Raw genomic sequence first — 26,138 nt, 5'->3', positions numbered from 1 at the left:
ATGCAAACCAGAAATGAAATTCTAAGCTCCCCAATGGACTGAATGGATCCCCCTACCCTGGCCAGGGGGATCCCAAAGAAACCTGAAGAACTAGTTCAGGCCAAGAGGGGAAGAGAGGTTGGGCATGCCTCATTATACTCCCTCCCTTTAGAGTTTAGGCACAACTGACCAGCATTAACACTCAAATAGAGATCATAAGGCTGACATAGAATCTTTGTAGCAATAAAATACCTACCTCCAACCTGACCCTGGTATAGCATCACATGACAGATAGAAGGCTCTGAAAGAAATCAAAGTATTTTACCCCAAAATTTATTTATTTATTTATTTATTTTTTGGGAGAGAGTTTCGCTCTTGTCGCCCAGGCTGGAGTGCAATGGCGTGATCTCAGCTCACCCGGAACCTCCGCCTCCTGGGTTCAAGTGATTCTTTTGCCTCAGTCTCCTGAGTAGCTGGGATTACAGGTGTGTGCCACCACACCTGGCTAATTTTTGTATTTTTAGTAGAGATGGGGTTTCACCATGTTGGCCAGGCTCATCTCAAACTCCTGACCTCAAGTGATCCACCTGCCTCGGCCTCCCAAAGTGCTGGGATTACAGGCGTGAGTCACTGCACCCAGCCTTATCCCAAAATATATTTCTTTGACACATTTTGAAATAGCCCTGCAAAGCCATCCCTTGTGGGATAAATGTGCATTCTGTAGAGAGCCCCTGTCCCTTTCCAGGTCTCTTCCTGATCCAGGAAAGATCTGACACCTTTTAAGGTCCCATAAGAGATGTTTTACCATTTAATCTCTCTAAACCTGCTAATGGGAGGCTTCATCTACATAACAAGAACCTTGGCTTCTACAATCCCCCTTATCTTAACTGAAGCATTTCTTTCAGTTGACTTCAACTCTTTAGGCAAAGCTTAACTTTTTCAACCAACTGCCAAACAGCCAAACAGAAAATCTTTGTTTTTTTCTCGCCTAGGCTGGAGTGCAGTGGCGCAATCTCGGCTCACTGCAAGCCCCACCTCCCGGGTTCACGCCATTCTCCTGCCTCAGCCTCCTGAGTAGCTGGGACTACAGGCACCCGCCACTGTGCCCAGCTAATTTTTTGTATTTTTAGTAGAGATGGGGTTCCACCGTGGTCTCGATCTCCTGACCTTGTGATCTGCCCGCCTCGGCCTCCCAAAGTGCTGGGATTACAGGCGTGAGCCACCGCACCCAGCCAACAGAAAATCTTTGAATCCACTTACTTATGACCTGTAAGCCCCTGCTTAGAGATGTCCTACCTTTCCAGGCCAAACCAAGTGTTGACGAAAAGAGTCAAACTCTGTAAATATTTGAAGAGATTTATTCTGGGCCAAATATGGGTGACTGTGGCCCGTGACACAGCTCCCACATGGACCTGAGAACATGTGCCCAAGGTGCTCAGGGTACAGCTTGTTTTTATACATTTTAGAGAGGCATGAGACATCAATCAAATACATTTAAGAAATACACTGGTTTGGTCCAGAAAGGCGGGACAGTTCAGAGCTGGGGTGGGGGTTGGGGGGGCTTCTAGGCTATAGGTAAATTTAAACATTTTCTGGTTGACAATTGGTTGAATTTGTCTAAAGACCTGGGATTGGTAGAAAGGGAATGGTTCGGGTTAAGAAAAAGATGTGGAGACCAAAGTTCTTTTGAAGTCTTATAGTGGCTGCCCTTAGAGACAATAGATGAGAAATATTTCCTATTCAGATCTTAGTTAATCTCTTTAGGATTGGGAGGGTCTGGAAAAAAAAGATCTAGCTATGTTAATAGAGATTCTTTACAGATACAATTTCCCCCCCACAAAGAACAGCTTTGCAGGGCAATTTCAAAATATGGCAAAGAAACATGTTTTGGGGTAAAATATTTTGATTTTCTTCTTTGTCTTGTAATGTTACGCCAAAGTCAGGTTGGAAAGTAAATCACGATATATGGTTAAACAAAACCCATCTGGTAACAATTTGTGATTTGTGGGGCATGACTCCCCAGACCCCTTAGAAAGGAATTTGGGCAAGATAAAAAAAATCAGAGTTTCGCCCTCACAATGTATACCTTACAGGTATTGATTTATGTCTTGCCTGTAACTTCTGTCTCCCCCATGCTGTAACCCAACCACCTTGGGCATGTGTTCTCAGGACCTCTTGAGGCTGTATCATGGGCCACGGTCACTCATATTTGGCTCAGAATGAACCTCTTCAAATATTTTAGAGTTTGGCTTTTTTCATCAACACATGTTATCTTTTCAAACCCTCAAGAATCTGGGGTCATTCTTGGTCACAAGTGTATACTGGCCTACTGTTGGGGTACCGAGCTGTGAGAAACAATGAGAACTGTCTTTACAATTGAGCAGATGAGGGTACAGAACATAGAAATAGGACCTGCTCAAAGGCCCAGAGCAGCAAAGACCACAATATTATTCTTGGGGCAAACAGGTTGAAACAGTGTAATATGCTACAAACAAAATCAAATGGTGACTGTCCCCTGTTTTTCCTAGTAACTTAGAAACAAGAACATGTCACCTGTTGTGGGAAATTCACTAAGTAAAGCTGCCCCTCCCGAAGCCACTACTGTTTGTTTTTTTTGTCAGCATTAAAAGCAGCAAACTATCCTAACTACATAAGCATACCGGATTTGGATGTTCAATTTCAACTGTCAAAAAAAAAAAAAAACAACAGCAAAACTACTAATACTTTGCAATATAAACCCTAGACCACAAAGTGCCAGTGTTCAGAATAAGCCAGTCTCGGTAGGATGTGGCATATTTGTAGGAAACCACACCTAGCAACCAGAAATTTATTATGCCTCTGGTCCGTTTATTTGAAAAAGAACACAGTCAATGTTGAAGGAAACAAAATAAACTTACAGTGAAAATATATTTGTGGAGCAGTTTCAAGCCCTTGGATGTAGCTAGATTAGCACTACTAATTTACAAGCATTCCATTCTTACTCAGTCTTTTTATTATGTGCATATGGGATCAAAGTGGAGACCCCATATGGAGAAACCTAGACCTCAGTGCAACCCAACATTTGAAAACTCTGTGCCTGTGTTTTTTAAGTAACAGAAAACATGAAAAATTCCTCCTTAATGATAATACTTAGCCATTTCATATCTCCATTAACTCAAAGTTATCTGTCCACAAATACACACATTATCCTTTCCCATCCTCTCAACTGCCCTCTCCAGGGCAGTAACGCAGAGCATGTTTGGCAATCTGCAGACAGTTTTGGTTGTTATAGCTTCATGAGGGTGCTACTAGCAACTAGTAGGCAGAGGCCAGGAACGCTGTAAAGACCCTCCAGGACACAGGACAACCTCCCACAACACACAATGATCCATCCTCAATGTCCATCACGCCGCAGTGGAGAATCCCTGCCACATCCGGACATGGACAATGCCTTGTATTTCCAGAAGGGGAACGAGATGAGAGAGGTGTGAGGAAGACCATTTCCTGCCTCACTCAATCTTCCATCCTTACAGCAGAGCACACACTTGCAAACTGAACAGCTAGAATTAACTTTGTAATTCCTAACTCAGGACAGAATATTCCAGAATGTTGAAGCTAGTAAACTGCTTACAAACATTTACATGCAACTTCTAGAAACGTAAGGTTTCCAGAAATAATTTGTGGTTTGTGGATCAACCTTTGTTTAAAAGGAAAAAAAAAAAAAAAAAAAAAAAAAAGACAATTGCTACCAAGAAATAATAAACAACGGGTTCCAAAATATTAAAAACTGGGATCTGTCTCTTGTCCAGTTTCTGCATGACATCATTTTAACATGCTAAAATTAGTCAAGAAAGAACATTCTACATTTACTTTCATGAATCAATAGAGAAACAGCTATTCTCACAGTTCATAAGGCATATAATCCTACACTGAAAAGCCAAAGACAGCATAGCTGCAAATGTTTAACATGTGTGATTATTATAAAGACAAGTATTTTTGCTCTTGCACACTTGCTCCCTCTTTTCTTTTTTTCTAAGAGATGAGATTTCGCTCTGTCACTCAGGCTGGAGCCCTTTTTGTTCTCTTTAAGGAAGTGGTGTACTCACAGGCTCGGTTCCGGGTTTTGTAAGTACAAGTATAGAGGCTGCAGGGCCTCGTTGGCATGAATCTCGGAATCTGGAACTTTCTCCACAGCAATTTGCCTGGAGATGCTTGAAGAATGACCCTTAGGCTGTTCATCACCACCATCTTAGCTTGAAATCTTGATCAGTTCCCAGTTAAGTTGCAGGAACCTAATAACCTAGAGGGATGAAGGCAGAGGAGGGAAAGCTGTAAACAACAGAGACTTAAGATCATGGAGAAACCTCTAAGTAGGACAATATTCAGACTAGGAGTACACACCCTGAAGTGGAGGGAGGGAGGGCAGATGAGAGTTAACGTTTATCCACTCTTGTTCCTCAAACTCATTGGTCCCCTCAGTGGAGGGCAGGGAGGGTCCTGAGGCCTGACTCACATGCTTTGCGTTTCCCTCAGGGTTGGCAAATATTAGAAGTCCAGAGAAAAGCTTCTCTTTAGCCACAAGAATGAAAAAACTGTTTACAGTACAGTTTCTTAAAATTTAAAAAAAAAAAAAATTGCTCTAGGAAATCCCAATTAATTATCCAGCATGGTATTTACATATACGAAGAACCCCAACATTAAAGCTCCCTCCAGGCTGTCTGACTAAAAACAAACATCTGTATCTAGATTGCTTACAAAAACAAAACAAAACAAAACCCATGACACATCCTGCCAAAATAGTCATGGGCAGTTTTGAAATCTGAGCTTAAATATAATCTATGACTCTTTGCCAATTTTTGGTGTAACACAATGGCCCTTGAACATGGGAAAACAGACAAAGTTAATCCTGAATTCTCTCTCCACCTTTCACATGGTCACAGTCAAAGTCTCAGAAGATGATGCTTTCCAAGGTATTCACTATGGTGTTCTGAAATTATGGTAATATTAACTTTGAACACTTTCCCCACCACAGTACTGCTTCATCCATTTTCCCTGAAAACTATCCCTATTCCATTCTGAAATTCTGAAAAAAAAAATCAATTTTTCTTGGTTACACATTCATTCCACTACAGATTTAGAAGTGTTTAGTCTGAGTACTTGAGACACATTCAAACAGCTGTTCAGGACACCATTTGTGTAACCATGACTGTGGTGTGGCTGCAAGGCCATGTGCTCTGGCCCTGCTAAGATCTCGGCCTCACATCCATTTGCACTCCTGCTTGCCCACCAGCTACGTGGGCTTCAGTTCTTCCAACTCCTTTCTTTCCCTCCGGCCTGTGCAGATGCTCTTTTTTGTATTTTTCATAGAGACAGGGTTTCACCATGTTGGCCAGGCTGGTCTTGAACTCATGACCTCAAGTGATCCTCCAGCCTCAGCCTCCCAAAGTGCTGGGATTACAGCTGTGAGCCACTGCGTCTGGCTATCCCTGGTTAATATTGTTTATTTTTTTTAGAGATGGGGGTGTGGGTCTCACTATATTACCTGGGTTGGTCTCAAACTCCTGGATTCAAGCAATCCTCCTGCTTAAGGGCCTCGTAAAGTGCTGGGATTACAGGTGTGAGCTACTGCATCTGGCCAGGTTATAGTTTTATGTGTGTATCTGTGTATATACATTTTTGAAGGGAGCATGTATGTCAAAATGGACCTTATTTAAGAGATGCAAATGTTTGACTCAGGATTTAAAACATGGACTGGTAATAAACTTTCAAGGGATTATCTTGATAGTGCCTTGAGCTAAATAATAGTGATATAGGAGTTGAGAAGAAATTACTTAGGCAGATAGTGAGGGTATGGGAGTCCTCAGTAAGGTTTTCCTTTTAATAAAAAGCAGCCCCCAAATCATTTTCTTTTCTAACAAAGAGAAGCCTGTAAAATTGAGCTGCAGACATAGACAAGCAAGCTGGAAGCTTGCACAGGCGAATGCTGGCAGTTGTGCCAATAGAAAAATACTACCTAGGACTAGGCACTTTCAAAACGGCGGCTCCATCTTCTCTTTGCCAGCCAAGTGTACGGTAAAGAGCAGACAAGATGGCACTGGCCAAGTAGAAAGCCCCTTTGCAAAATAAGATTAGGGTGGGACGATCAGCCTTCCCACATGCTATGTAAATGTCACATCTGGTGGAACTAATCTGTGGCCCCTATGTAAATCAGACACCGCCTCCTCACGCCTGCCTATAAAATCTGCTGCAGCCCGCCACTTGTCCCTTTTTTGGACGCCTCTCTCGCAAGAGAGAGAGTTGCTCTCCTCTCTCCTTTCTTCTGCCTATTAAACTTTCCTCTCCTTAACTCCATGTGTGTGTTCCAGTCATTAATCTTCTCGGGGTGAGACACTATACCCCAGAAAAAGAAGACGCGCATTAGCACCCTGTTTTCAAATAACTTCCTTAACTGAATTAACTGAGCAGACTTAAAAGAACAATAGGCCATTGGCAACTTCAATTTAGAATCTCACTCTGCTTTGTTTTTCTTAACAAAGACAAACTTTATTATGGAAAACTTCAATTTTATACTAGTATAGTAAGAACACTATAATAAAACCACCTACGTACCCAATATTCCATTTCAACCATCTGTTCATGGCCAATCAAGTTTTATTTATACTTCTCCTACCCTCCCCGCCCCCCGCTATTTTCCTCCCCAGCTTATTTTGAAGCAAATTCCCAGACATCCTATCAATTTATCCCTCATTGTATTTTTGAAATCAAAGGACACTGATTTCATCTCCTCCTCAAACAATCAGCAGCAAGCCTAGCCACCTCCACCCATTCCCCTAAACTGCCTTTGAAAAACTCCTAACCTATGAGCTTTGGCGGAGATTATTTCACTACTAATTCCATCTCCCACATGGTGTGGCTTGCCTTGTGTCTACTTAAACTCTTTCTTTACTATAATGCTGAAACTGCCTTTGCAAAATTATAACTGAGGAAATTATGACAGTGAATAAAATCAGACCTAATCAACTCCATCTTGCTTCTAACCTTTAAGCTGTCCTTGTTCATTCCTGGATGTAGGCCGAACTAACTTTGGGAAGGAATTCAGTTCATGGCTTGACTCTGAAACAAAATTGATAGCAGCCCTTTCCCAAAAAGACCCCCTTCTTGCCTGGGGACGAGTCTGCCTTTGCAGGACTAACAACTTAGTTAGTGGTTAGAAATTACAGTTTAGGGGTTGTGTAGCCTCTGGCTCCAAGAGTTTGAACCTCCCCAAATTGCTCCTTGGGATAACATCACTATTGTAAAACCTAAGATCAATGCTTGAGATATTTTGCAGACCCTGCACTTGATGGATCAGCTGACACCACCCAGACCCATAATCTGGCTCAATCAGTTCTGCCATCCCACCCAGGAACAAAAGACAGCAAGAAAACCTCACTTCGACCCCCTATAATTCCATCTCCAACCTGAGCAATCAGCCCTCCCCACTTCTCAAGGCCTTACCCACGAAATTATCTTTAAAAACTCTGATCCCTGGATGCTCGTGGAGACTGACTTGAGTAATAATAAAACTCCGGTCTCCCACACAGTGGGCTCTTTCTCCATTGCAATTCCCCCGTCTTGGTAAATGGATTCTGTCCAGGCAGCGGTTGCAATGCCATGGTCTTTCTTTGTGCAGCAGGTAGGAAGAATCCCTTGAGCGGTTACAGTAATATGAACTGAAATGGTTAAGTTTAATGCTTAAAGTACACCCTTAAATTTATGCAAGAATCTAGAACCCAAGGAGCAGGAAAAATAGTTGCTCAGTTACACTATACAAGAAGTTCAGCCGGGTGCGGTGGCTCACGCCTGTAATCCCAGCACTTTGGGAGGCTAAGGCAGGTGGATCATAAGGTCAGGAGATCGAGACCATCCTGGCCAACCTGGAGAAACCCTGTCTCTACGAAAAATAGAAGATTAGCCAGGCATGGTGGCACATGCCTGTAGTCCCAGCTACTCAGGAGGCTGAGGCAGGAGAATCGCTTGAATCCGGGAGGTGTAGGCTGCAGTGAGCTGAGATTGTGCCACTGCACTCCAGCCTGGGTGACAGAGCGAGACTCCGTCTCAAAAAAAAAAAAAAAAAAAAAAAAAAAATTAAACAAAACAAAAAAACAAGAAGTTGACGCTTTCTGTGGCTTCAAATGGTGCAAGCAATGAAAACTCTCTGAAAAAGCTGCTAAGTGTTATATAAATATAAGTTATTATTACTCAAATTGATTTTGTTAAAATGCTACCCATAAAAGGAGAAAGCTAAGAAAATAGTCATTTGGGATGACTTTTAATATCATTTTTTGTTTTCTTTTAAAGCCAATAAATATCCACAAACAATTGCAACTAATCAGGATTCCCTCTGATAAAACTGATTTGACATTAAAATGAAATTTCAAAACCTTCTAAAAAATATAGGGAAACCTTGCGTTAACTGTGCTTCCTTTCCATTGATTTCCAGTCCTGAACTGAAGCAATGGTGAGCGATTATCTCATGTCGAGCACTGTGCTTGTATAAAGATGAAAAGATCATGCTCTTTCCCCATTCCCACAAGCTTGCAATCTACAAAGAAAACCTATTTAAACAAATACTTCTTTTTTGTTACCTTTTTAAAAATTGTGATAAAGCATACATAATAGTTATCATTTTAACCAGCTGTAAATGTACAAATTCAGTGGCATTAAATACATTCATAATGTTGTGCAATCATCACCACCATCTGTACCCAAAACTTTTTCATCATCCCCAACATAAACTATGTACTCACTAAAGAAGAACTTCTCCTCTACCCCTTATCCCCTGGCAATCTCTCTTTTACTTTATGTCTCTGTGTATTTATTTGCCTATTCTAGGTACCTCACATAAGTGGGATGGTACAGTATTTGTCCTTCTGTCACTGGCTTATTTTACGTAGCATAATTAAACAGATACTTCTTTTCTTTTTTCTTTTTCTTGAGACAGAGTCTCACTCTGTCACCCAGGCTGGAGTGCAGTGGCGTGATCTCAGCTCACTGCAACCACCACCTCCCAGCTTCAAGCGATTCTCCTGCCTCAGCCCCCAGAGTAGCTGGGAATACAGGCGCCCGCCACCATGCCTGGCTAATTTCTGTATTTTTAGTAGAGACGGGGTTTCACCATGTTGGCCAGGCTGGTCTCAAACTCCTGACCTCAGGTGATCTGCCCGCCTTGGCCCCCCAAAGTGCTGGGATTACAGGCATGAGCCACCGTGCCTGGCCATAAACAAATATTTCTTAATCAAAGCTGGACACGATGACAGCCTTGATTTAGTGCAATGAGAATATATGGCGCAGGGGCTCTAAGTTTCAGGAAAGGGTGGCATCTGAAAAATGTATCGTAGGAGAGAGATAATTTAACAAGGAGGCAAAGGCAGAGGGATGGACAGGGGAACCTTCCCCGATGACGAGGAGGTGGAAGGGGATGATTAGGCCCCAAGGCCGAAGAAAACAGAGTCAAAATGGGCAGAACCTTAGGTTTACTCAATAAACAATTCCAGTGTCAGGGGAATATGGGCAAACAAGTGGAAAAGGCCTCCTTTCTTGCTCACAATAGAGTTAGAATGAGACATAGTAATTTTTGGGAAGATGATGGCAAGTACAATGCAAAGTCAACAGAAAGGATGTGTGGGCTCTGCCTTCAAAGGGAAGGTTGTGACAAGGCGAGGCCAAGGGCATGGCCGCCAGCCAGGAGAGCGGTACAAACAGATGAGTGAACACACACCAGGCCAAGGCACAGGGCCCTGCACAAGAGGTTGTTGGGGGTGGGGGGTGGGTCTGAGGCCTATTAGCATGGCACTCAGAGAAGTCTGGGAAATGACCCTTGACTCTGCTCCACAGAGAGCCGTCCGGAAAGCACTGAGGCATGGCAAGCTGGGGCTGACGGCCAGGGCCATGGTCATGCCTTGAGGACTGCCCTGCATTCTGTAATCACACTGTCTGCACAACACTGAGGCTGGAGGCCAATGACGCCTGGCCTAGAGGAAGTTTCTCCTGTACATCCAGACTGATTCTCTAGGGCTACGGGGCAGGAGGGCTCCAGAGGGCCAGACTTTACCCTCACCTTCACCCTCTTGGTCATTCTCCTCCACACTCGGTGGTAGATTGCTTGTAGTGGTCCAAAAGTCTGAACCTCTATCTGTGCCCCAGAATGGTGCTGATCTCACTGCAGGGGACCCTGACTCTGAAGATTTTCTTTTTCTCCTTTAGACAAAACAAAAACAAAAACAAAAACAAAAACCCGCAAACCTCAAACCGGTTTTTCTGAAAGAAAGCCAAGAGTATTTCTGAACTTCCCATCATTCCAAGTCTGCTATTAATATTTGTCAACACACTTCCCATCATTCCAAGTCTGCTATTAATATTTGTCAACACACTGGCCAAGCAGATGCCCTGGGGATGCAGTAGGAGGTGGGGCTAGATGAGGATTTGAGATTAATTTGGGGAATATGAACTTCCGAGAGACTGGAAGCCTTTTGCATATTATTCCATGGGTACAGGAGAAAGCAGTGATGGTTTCCGATGACTCTGACGATGGAGTACAGGATGGATGGGAGCAAGTGGAGCCAGGAAAGTCAGGGAGGAGGTGATTCCTTTAACCATCCTTCATTCAATCCATCACTCTTTTATTCTTTTTGTCATTAAGATATCAATTGAACATCTATGAAGTATGAAACATGGTTCTAGGTTCATTGGGGAACAGAACAAAGCTCTTACCCTCGTGGAGCTCACATTTTAGTAGGGGATACAGGTAATAAACAACAAATGTAATAAACAAGTCAGTTGTAGAGACAATTGGAATATGTCCAGTAAAAAGCGGAGCAGGGTAAGATGAATTTGGAGTGCCAATTGAGAGAGGGTGTTATATTTTTAAATGTATTGCCCACAGGAGGCCTTGTTAAGAAGATAAAATTCGAGCAAAGGATTGGAAGAGGTAGGGGATTAGTTACATGGCTATCTAAAGGAAGGACATTTCAGGTGTGGGGAACTGCCTGGGCAAAGATCCTGAAGTGGGCGTCTGTCTGGCATATTCAAGGGATAGTAAGGAGGCCAATATGGCAGGAGTAGAGTGAACCAGGAGGAAGGCAGTAGGAGATGAGGTTCACAGGTAATGGATGATCAAGACTTCTGGGCTACTGCAAGGGTTCTTTCTCTAAGTTAGGGTTTCTCAGTCTTGGCACTATTGACAGTTTTGATCAGATGACTCTTGGTTGTGGGGGAATGTCATGTGCATTGTAGGGTGTTTAGCAGCATCGCTATTGGCTAGCATCCAATAGATGCCAGTTCCACCCTATACCAGAGTTGTTACAACAAAAAAATATCTACAGACATTGCCAGATGTCCCCTGGGGGAGGGGAATAGGATTACCACAGGTTGAAAACCACTACTCTAAGTAAAAAGGGAAGACAATGGAGGTTTCTGAGCAGAGCAGTAACATTTTACATTTACATACAGTAATTTACACTTTTAAAAGATCACTCAGGCAGGGCGTGGTGCCTCAAGCCTGTAATTCCAGCACTTTGGGAGGCCGAGGCGGGAGAAGAAGATCACTGGAGGTCAGGAGTTTGCAACCAGCCTGGCCAACATGGTGAAATCACGACTCTACTAAAAATACAAAAGTTAGCCAAGTGTGGTGGTGCATGTCTGTAATCCCAGCTACTCGGGAGGTTGAGGCAGGAGAATCGCTTGAACTCGGGAGGTGGAGGTTGTAGTGAGCACTCCAGCCGGGCGTCAGAGTGACAGAGCGAGACTCCGTCTCAAAAAAAAAAAAAAAAAAATCACAGCATGTCTTATTGAAAATTGCCTTGGGGAGTAGAGACCGGGAGGAACAGGAAAGAAGTAGGAAGTAGGAAAGAAGTAGGAAAACCCTTTAGGGATAATCCAAGGCTTGAACTAATCCAGAGATGTCACAGTGGACGTGGTAAGAAGTGGTTGGATTTTTGATATATCTTGAATATACAGCCCATAAGATGTGAAAGAAAGGAGTTAAGGATTACTGGAAGATTTTTGGTTTACACAACTGGAAAGATAAAGTTACCATAAACTGAGACAGGGGAGACAGTGGGAGAAACAGGTTTTCAGTGGGAAGTAAGTAGGTCAGGTTGAAGCATGTGGAGTTTGAAGTGAAACTCCAATAACCCGAGTGAGAGAATATGAAGCACTGAACTGGGCAGCGACAGTCGAGTTGGACAGGGTACTTGGTATTCAAGAGACAGCCATTGTGATTTTTAAAAGGTAGGGTCTGTCACTCAGTTAAAGGAGAATAAAAGGAGAACTGGAGGAAGACCTCATTTAATAGCTGGAGTGATGCTGGCAGTAGGACGAGGATGAATCCCTGTACAGAAAAATAGAACTTGTCAGGCTGGGCACAGTGGCTCACATCTGTAATCCCAGCACTTTGGGAGGCCGAGGCAGGTGGATCAAGAGGTCAGGAGTTCAAGACCAGCCTGGCCAAGATGGTGAAATGCCATCTCTACTAAAAATACAAAAATTAGCCGGGCGTGGTGGCAGGACCTGTACTCGGGAGGCTGAGGCAGAGAATTGCTTGAACCCAGGAGGTGGAGGTTGCAGTGAGCTGAGATAGTGCCACTGCACTCCAGCCTGGGCGACAGAGCGAGACTGTCTCAAAAAAAAAAGAACCTGTCATGAGAAACAGGGAAGAGAAAGATGATGGCAGGTCACACCTCTAATCAAATTGGATGGTTTTTTTTTTTAGGTGCAGAGGCTCACGCCTGTAATCCCAGCACTTTAGGAGGCCGAGGAGGGTGGATCACTTGATGGCGGGAGTCCCAGACCAGCCTGGCCAACATAGCAAAACCCCATCTCCACTAAAAATACAAAAATTAGCCGTGCATGGTGGTGCAAGCCTATAAGCCCATCTACTCGGGAGGCTGAGGCAGGAGAATCACTTGAACCCAGGAAGCGGAGGTTGCAGTGAGCCAAGATTGCGCCACTGTACTCCAGGCTAGGTGACAGGGCAAAACTCCATCTCAAAAAAAAGAAAAAGAAGAAGAACGAGATGGGGTCTCTGTCACCCACGCTGGAGTACAGTGGCATGATCTTGGCTCACTGTACCCTCCGCCTCCCACGTTCAAGTGATCCTCCCACCTTAGCCTCCCAAGTAGCTGGGACCACAGGCGTACCACCACGTCCAGCTAATTTTTGTATTTTTGGTAGGGACAAAGTTTCACCATGTTGTCCAGGCTGGTCTCGAACTCCTGGCCTCAAACGATCCACCCACCTCAGCTTCCTGAAGTGCTGGGATTACAAGCGTACAGGCGTGAGCCATGGCGCTCAGCCCGCTAATCATATTGGATTTAAGGTGTCAATGGGACAGCTGAGAGGAAAGGTCTAGGAGAGAGTTGCCAACAGAGCTCTGGTGCTCAGGAGCGGTCAGGAAGCTACTGATAGAAAGAGAATCCCCTACTCCCAGCAGTTACAGGTGTATCAAGGGAGACTCACAAAAAGGAGCCATGAAGGATGCTGAGACTGAGAACGAACAGTCAAAGGCAATCAAGGAAGGAACAGAGCTTGGAAGGTCCAGGTGAGGAGGTTCCAGGAAAATCCAAGTAAACAGAAATTCAATTTAGCTAATACTAGATTGCAATACCTATAACAACACATGAGGTTATTTTTGTTCAGGCCTAAGGTCTATCCTCTCTGTTAAATTAAAAGTTATAGTTTATTAAGAGTTGGTTATTTAAACTTACTCACTGCATTCATAAAACCCAAGTTTGTGAAACCAAAAATAATGTTTAACCATCAAACACAGCACGTAACAATCAACTAATACCATACATTACTGTATTTCATGGAGAATCTGTCCATACTTAAGTTTGTCCATAAAGATGGGTCCCTGGGCTCGATGGACTACAGGGGAGCTTTCTGTGTTATATGCTCTTTGCCATCACTGAAGATTTATGTATATCCTCCGATTTTGCTAACCTGCCGCTTAGCTGTTTTCCAGACTTAGAAATGTGTAGAAACAAAGATTCTGAAAGCCCTCAATGAATCATTCATAAATCTTGTATTTATTAAACGACAAGTAGCTTGAACTCTGCCTGATTAAGCTATTCATATGTAGGCAAAACAGAAAAAAAAAGAATGTACTCTGACTAAAGGTTACAATTACATTGGAAAAAGTTCCTTCATTCTCAACAGATTGACCCTTCCTTTGATCACCTCCTGATTTCAAAAGGAAACAAGCCTTTTTGCAATTCCCAAATTAGAGATTATGTTGCAATATCTTGACTGAGAAAGCTCAGCTTCCCCCTCTCACCCACTTTTTCCCTGGGAGCATGATCCCAATGTGTGGTAGCCAAAGGTTTCAAAATATGTTTCTAATAATTGCCCAGTGCCACCAATGAGATGAAATGCATTTTCCCCTTTCCGTCAAATTTCCCAAATATTCATATTCATTCATTCACTCACAATTCACTCAACCTTTACTGCGTTCCAATTGTGAGTGGTTGCAGCTTTTCGCCTGGCTCCAGGGAGAAGAGGGCAGGTGTGTACAGGCACAGAGAACGGTGCCCTTGCTGCTTTTGGCATTTCAGTGAATTCCAACCCTGGTGCTGAGGTTAAAAAAAAAAATACCTGAGTAAAATATATTCCTAGAAAGCTTTATGGTTTTCCACTTCCAACATACCCAAGAAGAGTGGCCACTCCTGAGGGATGTGCAGGGACAATTCAAGGGTATGCTCTGGGGCAGCTTCTCTCACCACAGAAATAGGGCTACTTGTCTCCATACTCCAGCAAGACTTTTAAACACCAGAGTGATGGCCAGATTATCAGTAAAGGAAGAATGGGAAGCAGAAAGCAATGCGGTTTTCAGTGGTTAAGAGAGAACAAGTTCTTCTCAAACTAAGGTGTCCATATCAACTCCCCTTATCTCTCAAACTCTCCCAGTGAAAATACACCGGAGGGAAGGGCACTGACACCAATATTAACCAATTGCCACAAGCCTCAGGGCAGAAGCATTTAACATTGAATGCCACAAGAATCACGAAAACCAACACGGTTTGTATTTGGAGGTTCCTCTCCTTCAGCTTTAGGGCTGAGCACAAAACAAAAAGGCCAGAAGGAACTGCAGAGTGAAGAAGACTCAGATTTGCCCGCATGGCACAATTGTGATGCTGATCCCCTATCTTGGGGGTGGGTGGCTGTGTCTCTCCACAGCCCCTAGCATAGTGGGCGGTGCGGATACAATGCAGATCTGAGGGAGTCCCAGTTTACTGCGCCTCGGTTTCTGGAACCGCAACCTCAGATTTGTTGCCCTTACCCCCGTCTCTAGCTATTCACAGCAGGCTGGACTTTCTGGAGTTATTTGGATTCAACCAACCTTGGCAACCCTACCTACCAAGGAACTGCCCTCGCCCACTCCCTTTTCTCTGGAACAGCTATTATCGCGTCCTGTGCAAAGAACCTTAAAGGATGATAGCCGTTTGGTAACTCCCATAGTGGAGGAAGAGGGCTGAGGTGGGGGAGTTCGATACCCCATTAGGCCCCACTCAGTACTCCGGGGCGCCCTGCCGGGACCCAGACAATACTCGCAGGATCAACAGCTCTCCTGGCTCCGGAACCCGGTGCGCCGGGGCGAGGAGTGGTGGGAAGAATCTCGGCCCTGTCTGGATCGGCCTGCTCCTTGTCGCCCCACTCCTCTCGGCCACCCGTCCTTACCTGAGCGTCTCTCCAGATCACGAACCTAGCCGCTAGCTCGTCTCCGGGGATCCGCAGCCTGCATGCCAGCCCATCAGAGCTACGCCCCCTCATGCCCTGTTACGCCCCACATACCAGGGCCGCGCCCCTCAACCGAGGCCACGCCCCCACCTGGCAGATCCACGCCCCACTACATCCGCACGTACCGCCCTGGTCACGCCCGCCCAAACCGTGCCAGTCTCTGCCGTCCACCCTGGCCGCACCCCTTTAGCTACGGCCACGCCCCTCTCCCTCCTGACCACGCCTCTACGCTCCGCCTGGGCTAGTCCCTCTAGCCTGGGCCACGCCTCTGAGCCCCGCTCTGGCCCCGCCCCCGAATCCCCCGCCGGATCAATCCTCCCTCCTCCTGCTCTCCGCTGGCCGCATTTGTGGATTGAAACTAGACCTGGGGCTTCAGAGCCTTATCTAAAAAGTGACTTTCCCTCGGTTCCTCCCATCTCCAAACACCACGACTTTATGTGCTGGGAACAGGTGACTCAGTAGGGAAACAAACAATGAACGTGTCCTTTCCCGATAGTTTTCATGTCTAATTTACCCGAGTTTCTTTAAGCCAGTTTTTATATCCTCTGAACTCGAAGTGTGGACCCGTGTTCCTTCCAGCCCAATTTTCATATCCTCTAAAGCAGAACCGTGGATGTGTTCCTTCTAGCCTCTTAGCCGACCTTAAATGCTAGGCAGATGAGTGGAAAAAACAGAATTCCTCTACTTCCTGATGTCTCCTCCAGATGGCCTTTCCTAGGCACCCAGTGCCCCGTTGCTGCTGAGGGCCCGTGAAGACATCACCCCCACTTTGTGCTTTGAGATTACTCTGCTATCCTTCCCTCCATTTACAACTCTGGGTCCACGTGAAAAATGTGAAGAAGCTATAACCAGCTTTCTTCCCCTGTGTACATACATCTCTGACTCATTCATGCAAATTTCATTTATCGAGTACAAGCTCCCCTGACAAATAAGACAAACCTCAAGGAGCTTACAGTCTGAAGTTGCCCCAACTTGGGTTTGGATGAGAAAATTGGGGAAGATGTGGCAAAAGGTTAATAGGTGGAAAAGGAGTTGGTAATCTCAGGTCTTCTTGACCCCATTAGTAGGAACATTTTGGGGTAGTAAACATAGGAAGTCACTTTTATAGTATTTAGTACATTTCTTTACACAGTAAATTATCAATAAATCTTAACTGAATATCTACTCTTCCACATGTATAGAAAGATATAATTTGCCCCCTTTGTAGAAGTAAAATTTGCTACTTATATTGCTTCATATGCCAACAATAAAGATTTTATAATCACACAGTTCTTTTTTCTTCTCTTCCCACCCTCCCTTGCATTTCTGGCTTGAAGACAGTGAGAATATTCAAAATGTTGGGCTAGAAAGAACACAGATAAAAGAATAACTTTCAACAGAACACTTTCATTGTGCTCACCCTGACCCTGAGAACTCTGTCTCATTTATAAAATGTTTCAACTGTCAGTCATTTTTTGCCTGAAAAATGAATTCACAGAAATTGGTCCAAATACAGCCTATATAAATTACTGAGTTGATCTTTATACAAGTAGTTCTACCTCACCTTCTTCCACAAATGATTTGAGCCAGCCTACTAAAATATAGACATTACCAGATTTAAAAAATAGGGGAAGGAACCAAGGAAAGGAGAGCTTAATGGAAGGAGAATGATATGGCCAATGATAAGATTAACATTTAAATTTGCACTCCATCAGATCCAGAACAGTTGTCAGAAGTAGGCCAGAAATTTCACCCTAACTAAGCTGTTGAATAACCATAGAAAAGAGGAAATAACAATCATTTTGAGGTTTTTACTGTTCATAAGATAAAAACTGGTTTTCTTTTTTTTTTTTTTGAGACACAGTTTCGCACTTGTTGCCCAGGCTGGAGTGTAATGGTGTGATCTCAGTTCACTGCAACCTCTGGCCCTCGGGTTCAAGCGATTCTCCTGCCTCAGCCTCCCGAGTAGCTGGAATTACAGGCATGCACCACCACGCCCGGCTAATTTTGTATTTTTAGTAGAGACGGGGTTTCTCCATGTTGGTCACGCTGGTCTCGAACTCCCGACCGACCTCAGGTGATCCACCCGCCTCGGCCTCCCAAAGTGCTGAGATTACCTAACTCCTGGGCTCATGCAATCCTCCCACCTCAGCCTCCCAAAGTACTGGGATTACAGGTGTGATCTACTGTGTCTGGCGGTGTGAGCCACCGCGCCCAGCCTTTTTTTCTTTTTTTTTAAACGGAGTTTCACTCTTGTCGCCCAGGCTGGAGTGCAATGGCGCGATCTCAGCTCACTGCAACCTCTGCCTCCAGGGTTCAAGCAATTCTCCTGCCTCAGCCTCCCGTGTAGCTGGAATTACAGGCGCCCACCACCATGCCCAGCTAATTTTTGCATTTTAATAGACACGGGGTTTCACCACGTTGGCCAGGCTAGTCTCGAACTCCTGGCCTCAGGTGATCCACCTGCCTCGGCCTCCCAAAGTGCTGGGATTACAGGCGTGAGCCACCGTGCCCGGCTGTTTTGTTTTTATAGAAGTAGTTTTTCTTGAATTTTAGTCCTGAGAGAAATACAGTTTCCTCATAAAGATGATGTAGTGAGCCTAGTGGGAACTATGTGTCATAAGGAGTGACACCCAAATCCCATTAATGGAAACTGTTGGCACAATCACAAAGCACAGTGCATTAAATCAATTCTATGAATTGGCCAGGCACAGTAGATCACACCTGTAATCCCAGTACTTTGGGAGGCTGAGGTGGGAGGATTGCATAAGCCCAGGAGTTAGAGACTAGCCTGGACAACATGGTGAAACCCCATCTCTACAAAATTAGCTGAGTGTGGTAGTGTATGCCTGTAGTCCCAGCTACTCGGGAGGCTGAAGTGAGAGAATCACCTGAGCCTAGGGAGGCTGAGGCTGCAATGAGCCATGATCACACCACTGCACTACAGCCTGGGCAACAGACTGAGATCCTGTTTCAAAAAAAATAATAATTCCATGAACCATCAACATATTTCTGTTCACTTGAATACACAAGCCCTCAATGGTCTGGCTTAATCCAGGGTAGCATTTAGATCACCTTTCCTCAGGATGACAAATAGGTTTCAACTCACATGTTAACTCTGAACTATTTGTAGTAGCTGCCTGAGTAACTATGTTGAGAAGTTTGGGGGCTTTGTCCAGGCTCAGAAAGAAAAAGTTCAGTACTCAGTTAACAATGCTGTGGGTGTAGGATAGGTAAGTGGCTGCATGCAATAACCTACCTGGTACCTCTGCTTTGTAGAAATAGAGGTCTTGCATGTAGAACTTTTGTGCAGCCACTCAAAATCAACAATTCTCATGGCCGGGTACAGTGGCTCACACCTGTAATCCCAGCACTTTGGGAGGCTGAGGCGGGTGGATCACCTGAGGTCGGGAGTTTCAGACCAGCCTGACCAACCTGGAGAAACGCCATCTCTACGAAAAATAGAAGATTAGCCAGGCATGGTGGCACATGCCTGTAATCCCAGCTACTCGGGAGACTGAGGCAGGAGAATCGCTTGAACCCGGGAGGCAGAGGTTGCAGTGAGCCGAGATTGTGCCATTGCATTCCAGCCTGGGCAACAAGAGCGAAACTCTGTCTCAAAAAAAAAAAAAAAAATTCTCGCCACAGGGTTTTTGATAAATGTCAGAGAGTAGAGAGTTCCAGGTCCCTTTCTCACTCTGATCCACCTATACTGGTCTTCCCATGTTCATTCCTGTCTCTGAACATTTTCTTTTGTTGTTCCCATTGTTTGGACCACTCTTTACTCAGATCTTTACATGGCTGCAGTTTTCTCATTATTCAGTACTTAGCTAAAATGTCATCTCTTTAGATATGTTTTTCCTGACAACCATATCTGAAGTTGTATCCAGAGCCTCTCAATCTGCACTGTGCCCAGAGATCACCCAAAGATCATGTTACAATGCAGACTCTGACGCAGTGGTTCTGCGATGTGACTTGAGATTCTAGATTTCAAGCACGCTGCCAGGAGATGCAATCCAGAGGTTCTACAAGACACTCTGAGTCTGGGCACGGTGGCTCACGCCTGTAATCCCAGCACTTTGGGAGACCGAGGAGGGCAGATCACCTGAGGTCAGGAGTTCGAGACTGGCCTGGCCAACATGGCGAAACACCATCTCTACTAAAAATACAAAAATTAGCTGGGTGTGGTGGTGGGTGCCTGTAATCCAAGCTACTCAGGAAGATGAGGCAGGAGAATCACTTGAACCCAGGAGGCGGAGGTGGCAGTGAGCCGAGATCATGCCATTGCACTCCAGCCTGGGCGACAGAGCGAGACTTCGTCTCAAAAAAAAAAAAAAGACACTTTGAGTAACAGCTTCACCTCTCCATCTCTATTACCTATTTTATTTTCTTCATAGTGTTTCTCAGTATTCGAAATTATTTGATTATTTGTTGGTTGGTTGGTTGTTTACTATAATGTAAATTCCCTAAGAGCAGGGACTCTGACCAATTTGTCCAACTTTGTACTCCTGGCAGTTAACACAGTACCTGGGGCATCAGCAAATGCCCTTTAAATATTGCTAAAGGAATGATTTTATGATTCATTAATTCCTTTATCTGTTCAGTGACTGCTTAGTTATATGCCAGGAATTAACTATAAATGATAGAAGGTAGTGCTACTTAAGTGCTAGCCTATGAACTGCTAGGTACTCTGGTTCAAGCTGAGATAAGCTTGAACTCGAATGTAAATCTGATATGTCATTAAGCACAGTGGTTATTTAGGATGCCATGTTTTTTCTTTTTTCCTTTTGTTTTGTTTTTTTTTTGAGACAGAGTTTCACTCTTGTCGCCCAGGCTGGTATGCAATGGCTGATCTCGGTTCACTGCAACCTCCACCTCCCAGGTTCAAGTGATTCTCCTGCCTCAGCCTCCTGAGTAGCTGGGATTACAGGCATGCAACACCATGCCCAGCTAATTTTTTGTATTTTTAGTAGAGATGGGGTTTCACCTTGTTGGCCAGGCTGGTCTTGAACACCTGACCTCAGGTGATCCGCCTGCCGGGGCCTCCCAAAGTGCTGGAATTACAGACATGAGCCACTGCACCTGGCCAGGATGCCATATTTTTTCATAGCCAGGCTTTCTTGATCTGATTAGTAGGATATTTCTGGGCAGCAAACACAGGAAGCCACATTTATAGTACTTACTACAGTCTTTTACACAATCTTCACTGTTTGTACGCCCTTTTTACTTGTGTATAGAGCTACACTTTTTTTCCCCTCATAGCAGCAAGATTTGCTACATATAATTCTTCATCTGCCAGCAATAGAGATTTTACTTTCATTTTTTTAAACAGTAAAGATTTTAGAATCACATATTAGTTCCCTTCTTTTCCCACCTTCTGTTCTATTTCTGCCTTGAAGACAGTGGGAACATTCACAAAGTTGAGCTAGAAGGAGCACAGAGAAAAGAACAATTTTTCAACAAAACATTTTTATTAAGTTCACCCTGACCCTGAGAATTCTGCCTCATTTATTGAAAATGTTTCAAATGTAAGACATTTCTTGCCTGAAAACAGAAACAAAAATTGGGACCAAATATCGTTTGTATTAAGTTACTGTGTTCATTTTTATGTAGTTAGCAACAGCTTATCTTCTTCCACAAATGATTTGAGGCAGTTTACAAAATTAAAGACAATACTGGATAAAAGAAATACCTGAAGGAACCAAGGGAAGGGAAGTTTAAAGGAAAGAGAGTAATGCAGCCAATGATAAAATAAACATGTCACCAAGCCTGAACTTTTTCCTTCTTAGCACAGAGGAAAACGTTCTTGTTAAAGGTGGGCCAGAGATTTGACTCTAAGCTTCTGCATGCCCATAGCAAGAGAGAATGACCATCATTTTAAGGTTTACCAGTGTTAATAATACATATGTGTGTGTGTGTGTGTGTGTGTGTGTGTGTGTGTGTGTGTGTGTGTGTGTATTTGAGACAGTCTTACTCTGTTACCCAGGCTGGAGTGCAGTGGTGTCATCTTGGCTCACTGCAACCTCCTCCTCCTGGGTTTGAGGGATTGTCGAGCCTCAGCCACCTGAGCAGCTGGGACTACAAGCACACGCCACCATGCCTGGCTAATTTTTTTTTTTCTTTTAGTAGAGCTGGGGTTTTACGATGCTGGCCAGGCTAGTCTTGAACTCCTGACCTCAGGTAATCCACCTCAGCCTCCCAAAGTGCTAGGATTACAGGTGTGAGCCACTGCACCCAGCCCAATGTTCATAAAATAAAAGCCAGAGTTTTGTTTGCTTGTTTGATTGATTTCGAGAACTACAGTTTTTCTTGATTTTCAGTGCCAAAAGAAACCCTGAATCCTCATAAAGATGAGGTTGTGAGCTAAGTGGGAAATAAGTGTCCTAAAGAATTACACACAGTTTCCTTCAATGTAAGCTATTGTTACAATCACAAAGCACAGTCCGTTTAGTCAATTCTATGACTATCCAAACTTTCCCGTTCAACTCCAAAGACTGTACACACGTCAGGAATTGTTGGGAGAAAAGCTGAGTGTTGGGAGAAGCTGATGCAGGGCTTGCATGTCTGACATAATGTAAAAGAGTCTTGGAACATATCTGGGGTCCAGGGTCTAAAACCCCTTGTAGCCTTTGGAACACCAAGCTCTGTGCTAAATGGTGGAAGGCTACCCTGACGCACCATAATCTAAGCCCAGGGCATAAAACCCCTCCTGCTTGGATAGAATCCAGGACTCAGAGCATAAAACCCCTCATGGCCTCTGGAACGTGTCTAGACTTGCTGGCTCCTTGCTCCTTGCTCTCCCAGGATCGATTGTATCTTGAGTTAAAAGAACCTGCTCTCCATTATCTCAAGTAGCAGAGCATATGCTAAACCATCACAGCTGTATGTAAATCATGTGCTTAATGCAATGCTCCCTTTCAACCCCACATTCTCACCACCTGTTTCTTTGTTTGATCGTCAATAAATAGTCTGGGCTTCCAGAGCTGGGGCCTTCGCAGCCTCCATACTTTGCGATGGCCCCCTGGTCCCACTTTCTCTCTCAAACTGTCTTTTCTCATTCCTTGGAGTCTGCCGGACTTCGTCTCCCCCACGATCTGGTGTTGGGTCTGATCACCCCAACAGGGAATGGTCTGGATTAATCCATGGTAGCATTTAGATTATTATTCCCCAGCATGGCAAGTAGGGTTCAATTTGCATGTCAACTCTGATCCATTCATATTAGCTGCCTAAATAAACTGTGTTGTGAAGTTCTGTGGCTGAGTCCATGCTCAGAAGGAAAATGTTCTGTGATTGATTAACAATGTTTATTGTGGGTACAAGATGGGTGAGTGGCTACCTACAACAACCTATGTGACATCTTTGATTCGTAGGAATGGAGACTTTGCATGCAGGTCTTTTATAGTCCTATCAAAACAACATTTCTCATTACAGCACACTTGATAACTATCACTTGGTAGAGAATTCAAGGTCATTTTCACTGGCTAAAACCTAAGGGCAGAAATGTTGAGGTGTTGATTAATTTATATGCTTTGTATACCAACCAGGAGGAACTTAGTTTAAGGTTCTGTTATGAAAATGAGAGCATCTGAACAAAGTGGCACGTGATCTAATGCCCCCTCTACCTCTTTCTTTCTTTCTTTTTCTTTCTTTCTTTTTTTTTTTTTTTTTGAGACAGTCTTGCTCTGTCGCTCAGGTTGGAGTGCAATGGCACGATCTTGGCTCACTGCAATCTCTGCCTCCTAGGTTCAAGCAATTCTTCTTCAGCCTCCCAAGTAGCTGGGATTTCAGGTGTGTGTCACCACGCTTGGCTAATTTTTTTTATTTTTAGTAGAGATGGGGTTTCACCATGTTGGCCAGGCTGGTCTCCAACTCCTGACCTCAGGTGATCTGCCCGCCTCAGCCTCCCAAAGTGCTGGGATTACAGATGTGAGCCACTGTGCCCAGCCTCCTCTATCTCTATCTCTTTCTAAAGTATGGATGGGCAAGGCTGAACACTTTAGGGTAAACTCCAACCAGGCAGCCAAATAAGTGATTAAAGACTGAAAATCCTAACTCCATGCATGGCTGCATGAGTTTTTAGCCCAGAAAAATAAGTATTATGTGCCAAGACCATGGAAAACTTTCAATATGACATCAAGAAGCAGTGTAAATAATTGAGTATCTAGGAGAAAATATCAGAAGAGTCAATACAGTCTTGCTTTCACTACATGGGACTCATTATTCCTTATTGGGAATCATTCACAGAATGAGACACAAAAAGACAGATGCTCATGCATTCCGTTTAAGAAACTGTCCTTTAAATTCCCACTTTATAAATATGTTGGCAAAATGACACTCACTCAGTTTTTCTGAGTTAATTTTTATTTCCAAACAGTAGTAATTAACATTCTCTGAAGTAGCCGGGCGCAGTGGCTCACGCCTGTAATCCCAGCACTTTGGGAGGCCGAGGCAGGCGGATCATGACGTCAGGAGATCGAGACCATCCTGGCTAACATGGTGAAACCCCGTCTCTACTAAAAATACAAAAAATTAGCTGGCCGTGGTGGCAGGCGCCTGTAGTCTCAGCTACACGAGAGGCTGAGCCAGGAGGATGGTGTGAACTCGGGAGGTAGAGCTTGCAGTGAGCCGAGATCGCGCCACTGCACTCCAGCCTGGGCGACAGAGGGAGACTCCATTTCAAAAACAAAACAACAACAACAAAAACAAAATAAAAAAATTCTCTGAAGTAAAAAAAGTTAGCTTGTGAAAAATAAGTCAAAGTTCATAACAGTTATGGCTGTTAATTCACCTACAAAATTTGGTGAGCCTTTTGAATATGCTAGTTTCATAAGATTTTCTCATCTTAAAATAGAGCATTCCAGCCTGAGCAACATGGCAAAACCTCATCTCTACAAATAATAAAAAAATTAGCCAGGCATGGTGGTGCATGCCTGTAGTCCCTGCTACTCAGGAGGCTGAGGTGGGAGGCTCGCTTGAGCCTGGGAGGCAGAGGTTTCAGTGATCCAAGATGGTGCCACTGTACTCACTTTGGGTGACAGAGTGGGACCCTGTCTTAAAAAAAAAAAAAAAAAAAAAAGACATAAAATATCAGGATGAAGACAAAAACATTCCAGGATTCTTTGTTTATGATTGACTCTGGAAGCTGGGTTTTTGTTTGGTTTTCTTTGCTGTTATTGTTGTTTTTAATCCTAAGCTAGGAATGAGAAAAAAAAAATCAAATATACCTCAAGACACTTCATTCCCAACAGTTTTGGGCTTCTTAGAACTCCAATTTATGGTTAAGATTAGTCAATTCAGTTATATTCAACAATCAAATAATCATGGGCTATGAAAAATGCAAAAATGAACCAAATATAGTCCCTATCCTCCAGGAACTTACAATTTGTAGGACACAAATGTAAATTATGTTGGCAATAGATGCATGTACAAATGTGAACAAAATGCTATAGGTGCACAGGACAAGGAAAGGATAAAAAGTTACTAGATGTGACAAGTCACTTATAAAGCTATAACTAAAGCAAAAGCAAAGAAAGGTTTCTCAAAGAAGGTGATAATCAGGATAGACCTGGAAGTTTAAAGGTAAAAAACGAAAGCCCACAGGATTCAAGTTAAGGCAATCTCCTGAAAACAAATATAAAGGACAGAAGTGAGACACAGTGACTCTGACCTGCAAGGACTTGCTTATTACCTGGGTAACAAAATAATCTGTACACCAAACCCCCGTGACACACAATGTAACTATATAACAAACCTATACATATACCCCTGAACCTAAAATATTATTAAAATGGCCATACTGCCCAAAGCCATTTACAGATTCAACGCTATTCCTATCAAACTACCAATGACATTCTTCAGAGAACTAGAAAAAACTATTTTAAAATTCATATGGAACCAAAAAAGGGGCCAAATAGCCAAGGCAATTCTAAGCAAAAAGAACATTGCTGGAGGCATCATATGACCCGATTTCAAACTATACTACAGGGCTACAGTAACCAAAACAGCATGGTATTGGTACAAAAACAGATGCATAGGCCATTGGAACAGAATAGAGAGCCCAGGAATAAGGCACACTTAAAACCATCTGATCTTCAACAAAATCAACCAAAAAAAAAAAAAAAAAAAAAAAAAAAGAAAGAAAGAAAGAAAGAAAAGAAAAGCAAAAGTATTCCCTATTCAATAAATGGTGATGGGAGATAACTGCCTAGCCATATGCAGAAGACTGAAACTGGACCCCTTCCTTATACCTTATACCATATACAGAAATCAACTCAAGATGGATTAAAGACCCAAATGTAAAACTAAATCTATAAAAATCTGGAAGATAACCTAGGAAATACCATTCTGGACACAGGACCTCACAAAGATTTCATGATGAAGTCTCCAAAAGAAACTGCGACAAAATCAAAAACGGACAAATGGGACCT

The 26,138-nt window shown here is 43.7% G+C and overlaps 1 protein-coding gene across 12 annotated transcripts in view; it reads right to left on the bottom strand.

The window, feature by feature from the left end:
- Positions 1-26,138, bottom strand: part of CA5B (carbonic anhydrase 5B) — a 112,872-nt gene that overhangs the window by 32,834 nt on the left and 53,900 nt on the right. For 8 of the 12 annotated variants that reach the window (XM_065538218.1, XM_065538217.1, XM_074029069.1 and 5 more), the window contains one exon: positions 4,065-4,258. The exons of 1 other annotated variant lie outside the window; for it this stretch is intronic. In XM_065538218.1, coding sequence (XP_065394290.1) covers positions 4,065-4,206 — 142 coding nt within the window. In that variant the 5' untranslated portion in view covers positions 4,207-4,258. Of the gene's footprint in view, positions 1-4,064; positions 4,259-15,672; positions 15,748-26,138 lie in introns of those variants that run through there. 3 more of the 12 variants (XM_065538216.2, XM_074029066.1, XM_074029071.1) reach the window with 1 other exon arrangement.

This window comes from Macaca fascicularis, chromosome X (assembly GCF_037993035.2).
Source record: "Macaca fascicularis isolate 582-1 chromosome X, T2T-MFA8v1.1".
Lineage (NCBI taxonomy): Eukaryota > Metazoa > Chordata > Mammalia > Primates > Cercopithecidae > Macaca > Macaca fascicularis.
Note: the sequence above shows the minus strand (reverse complement) of the source record. Positions and strands in the feature narration are given on the sequence as shown.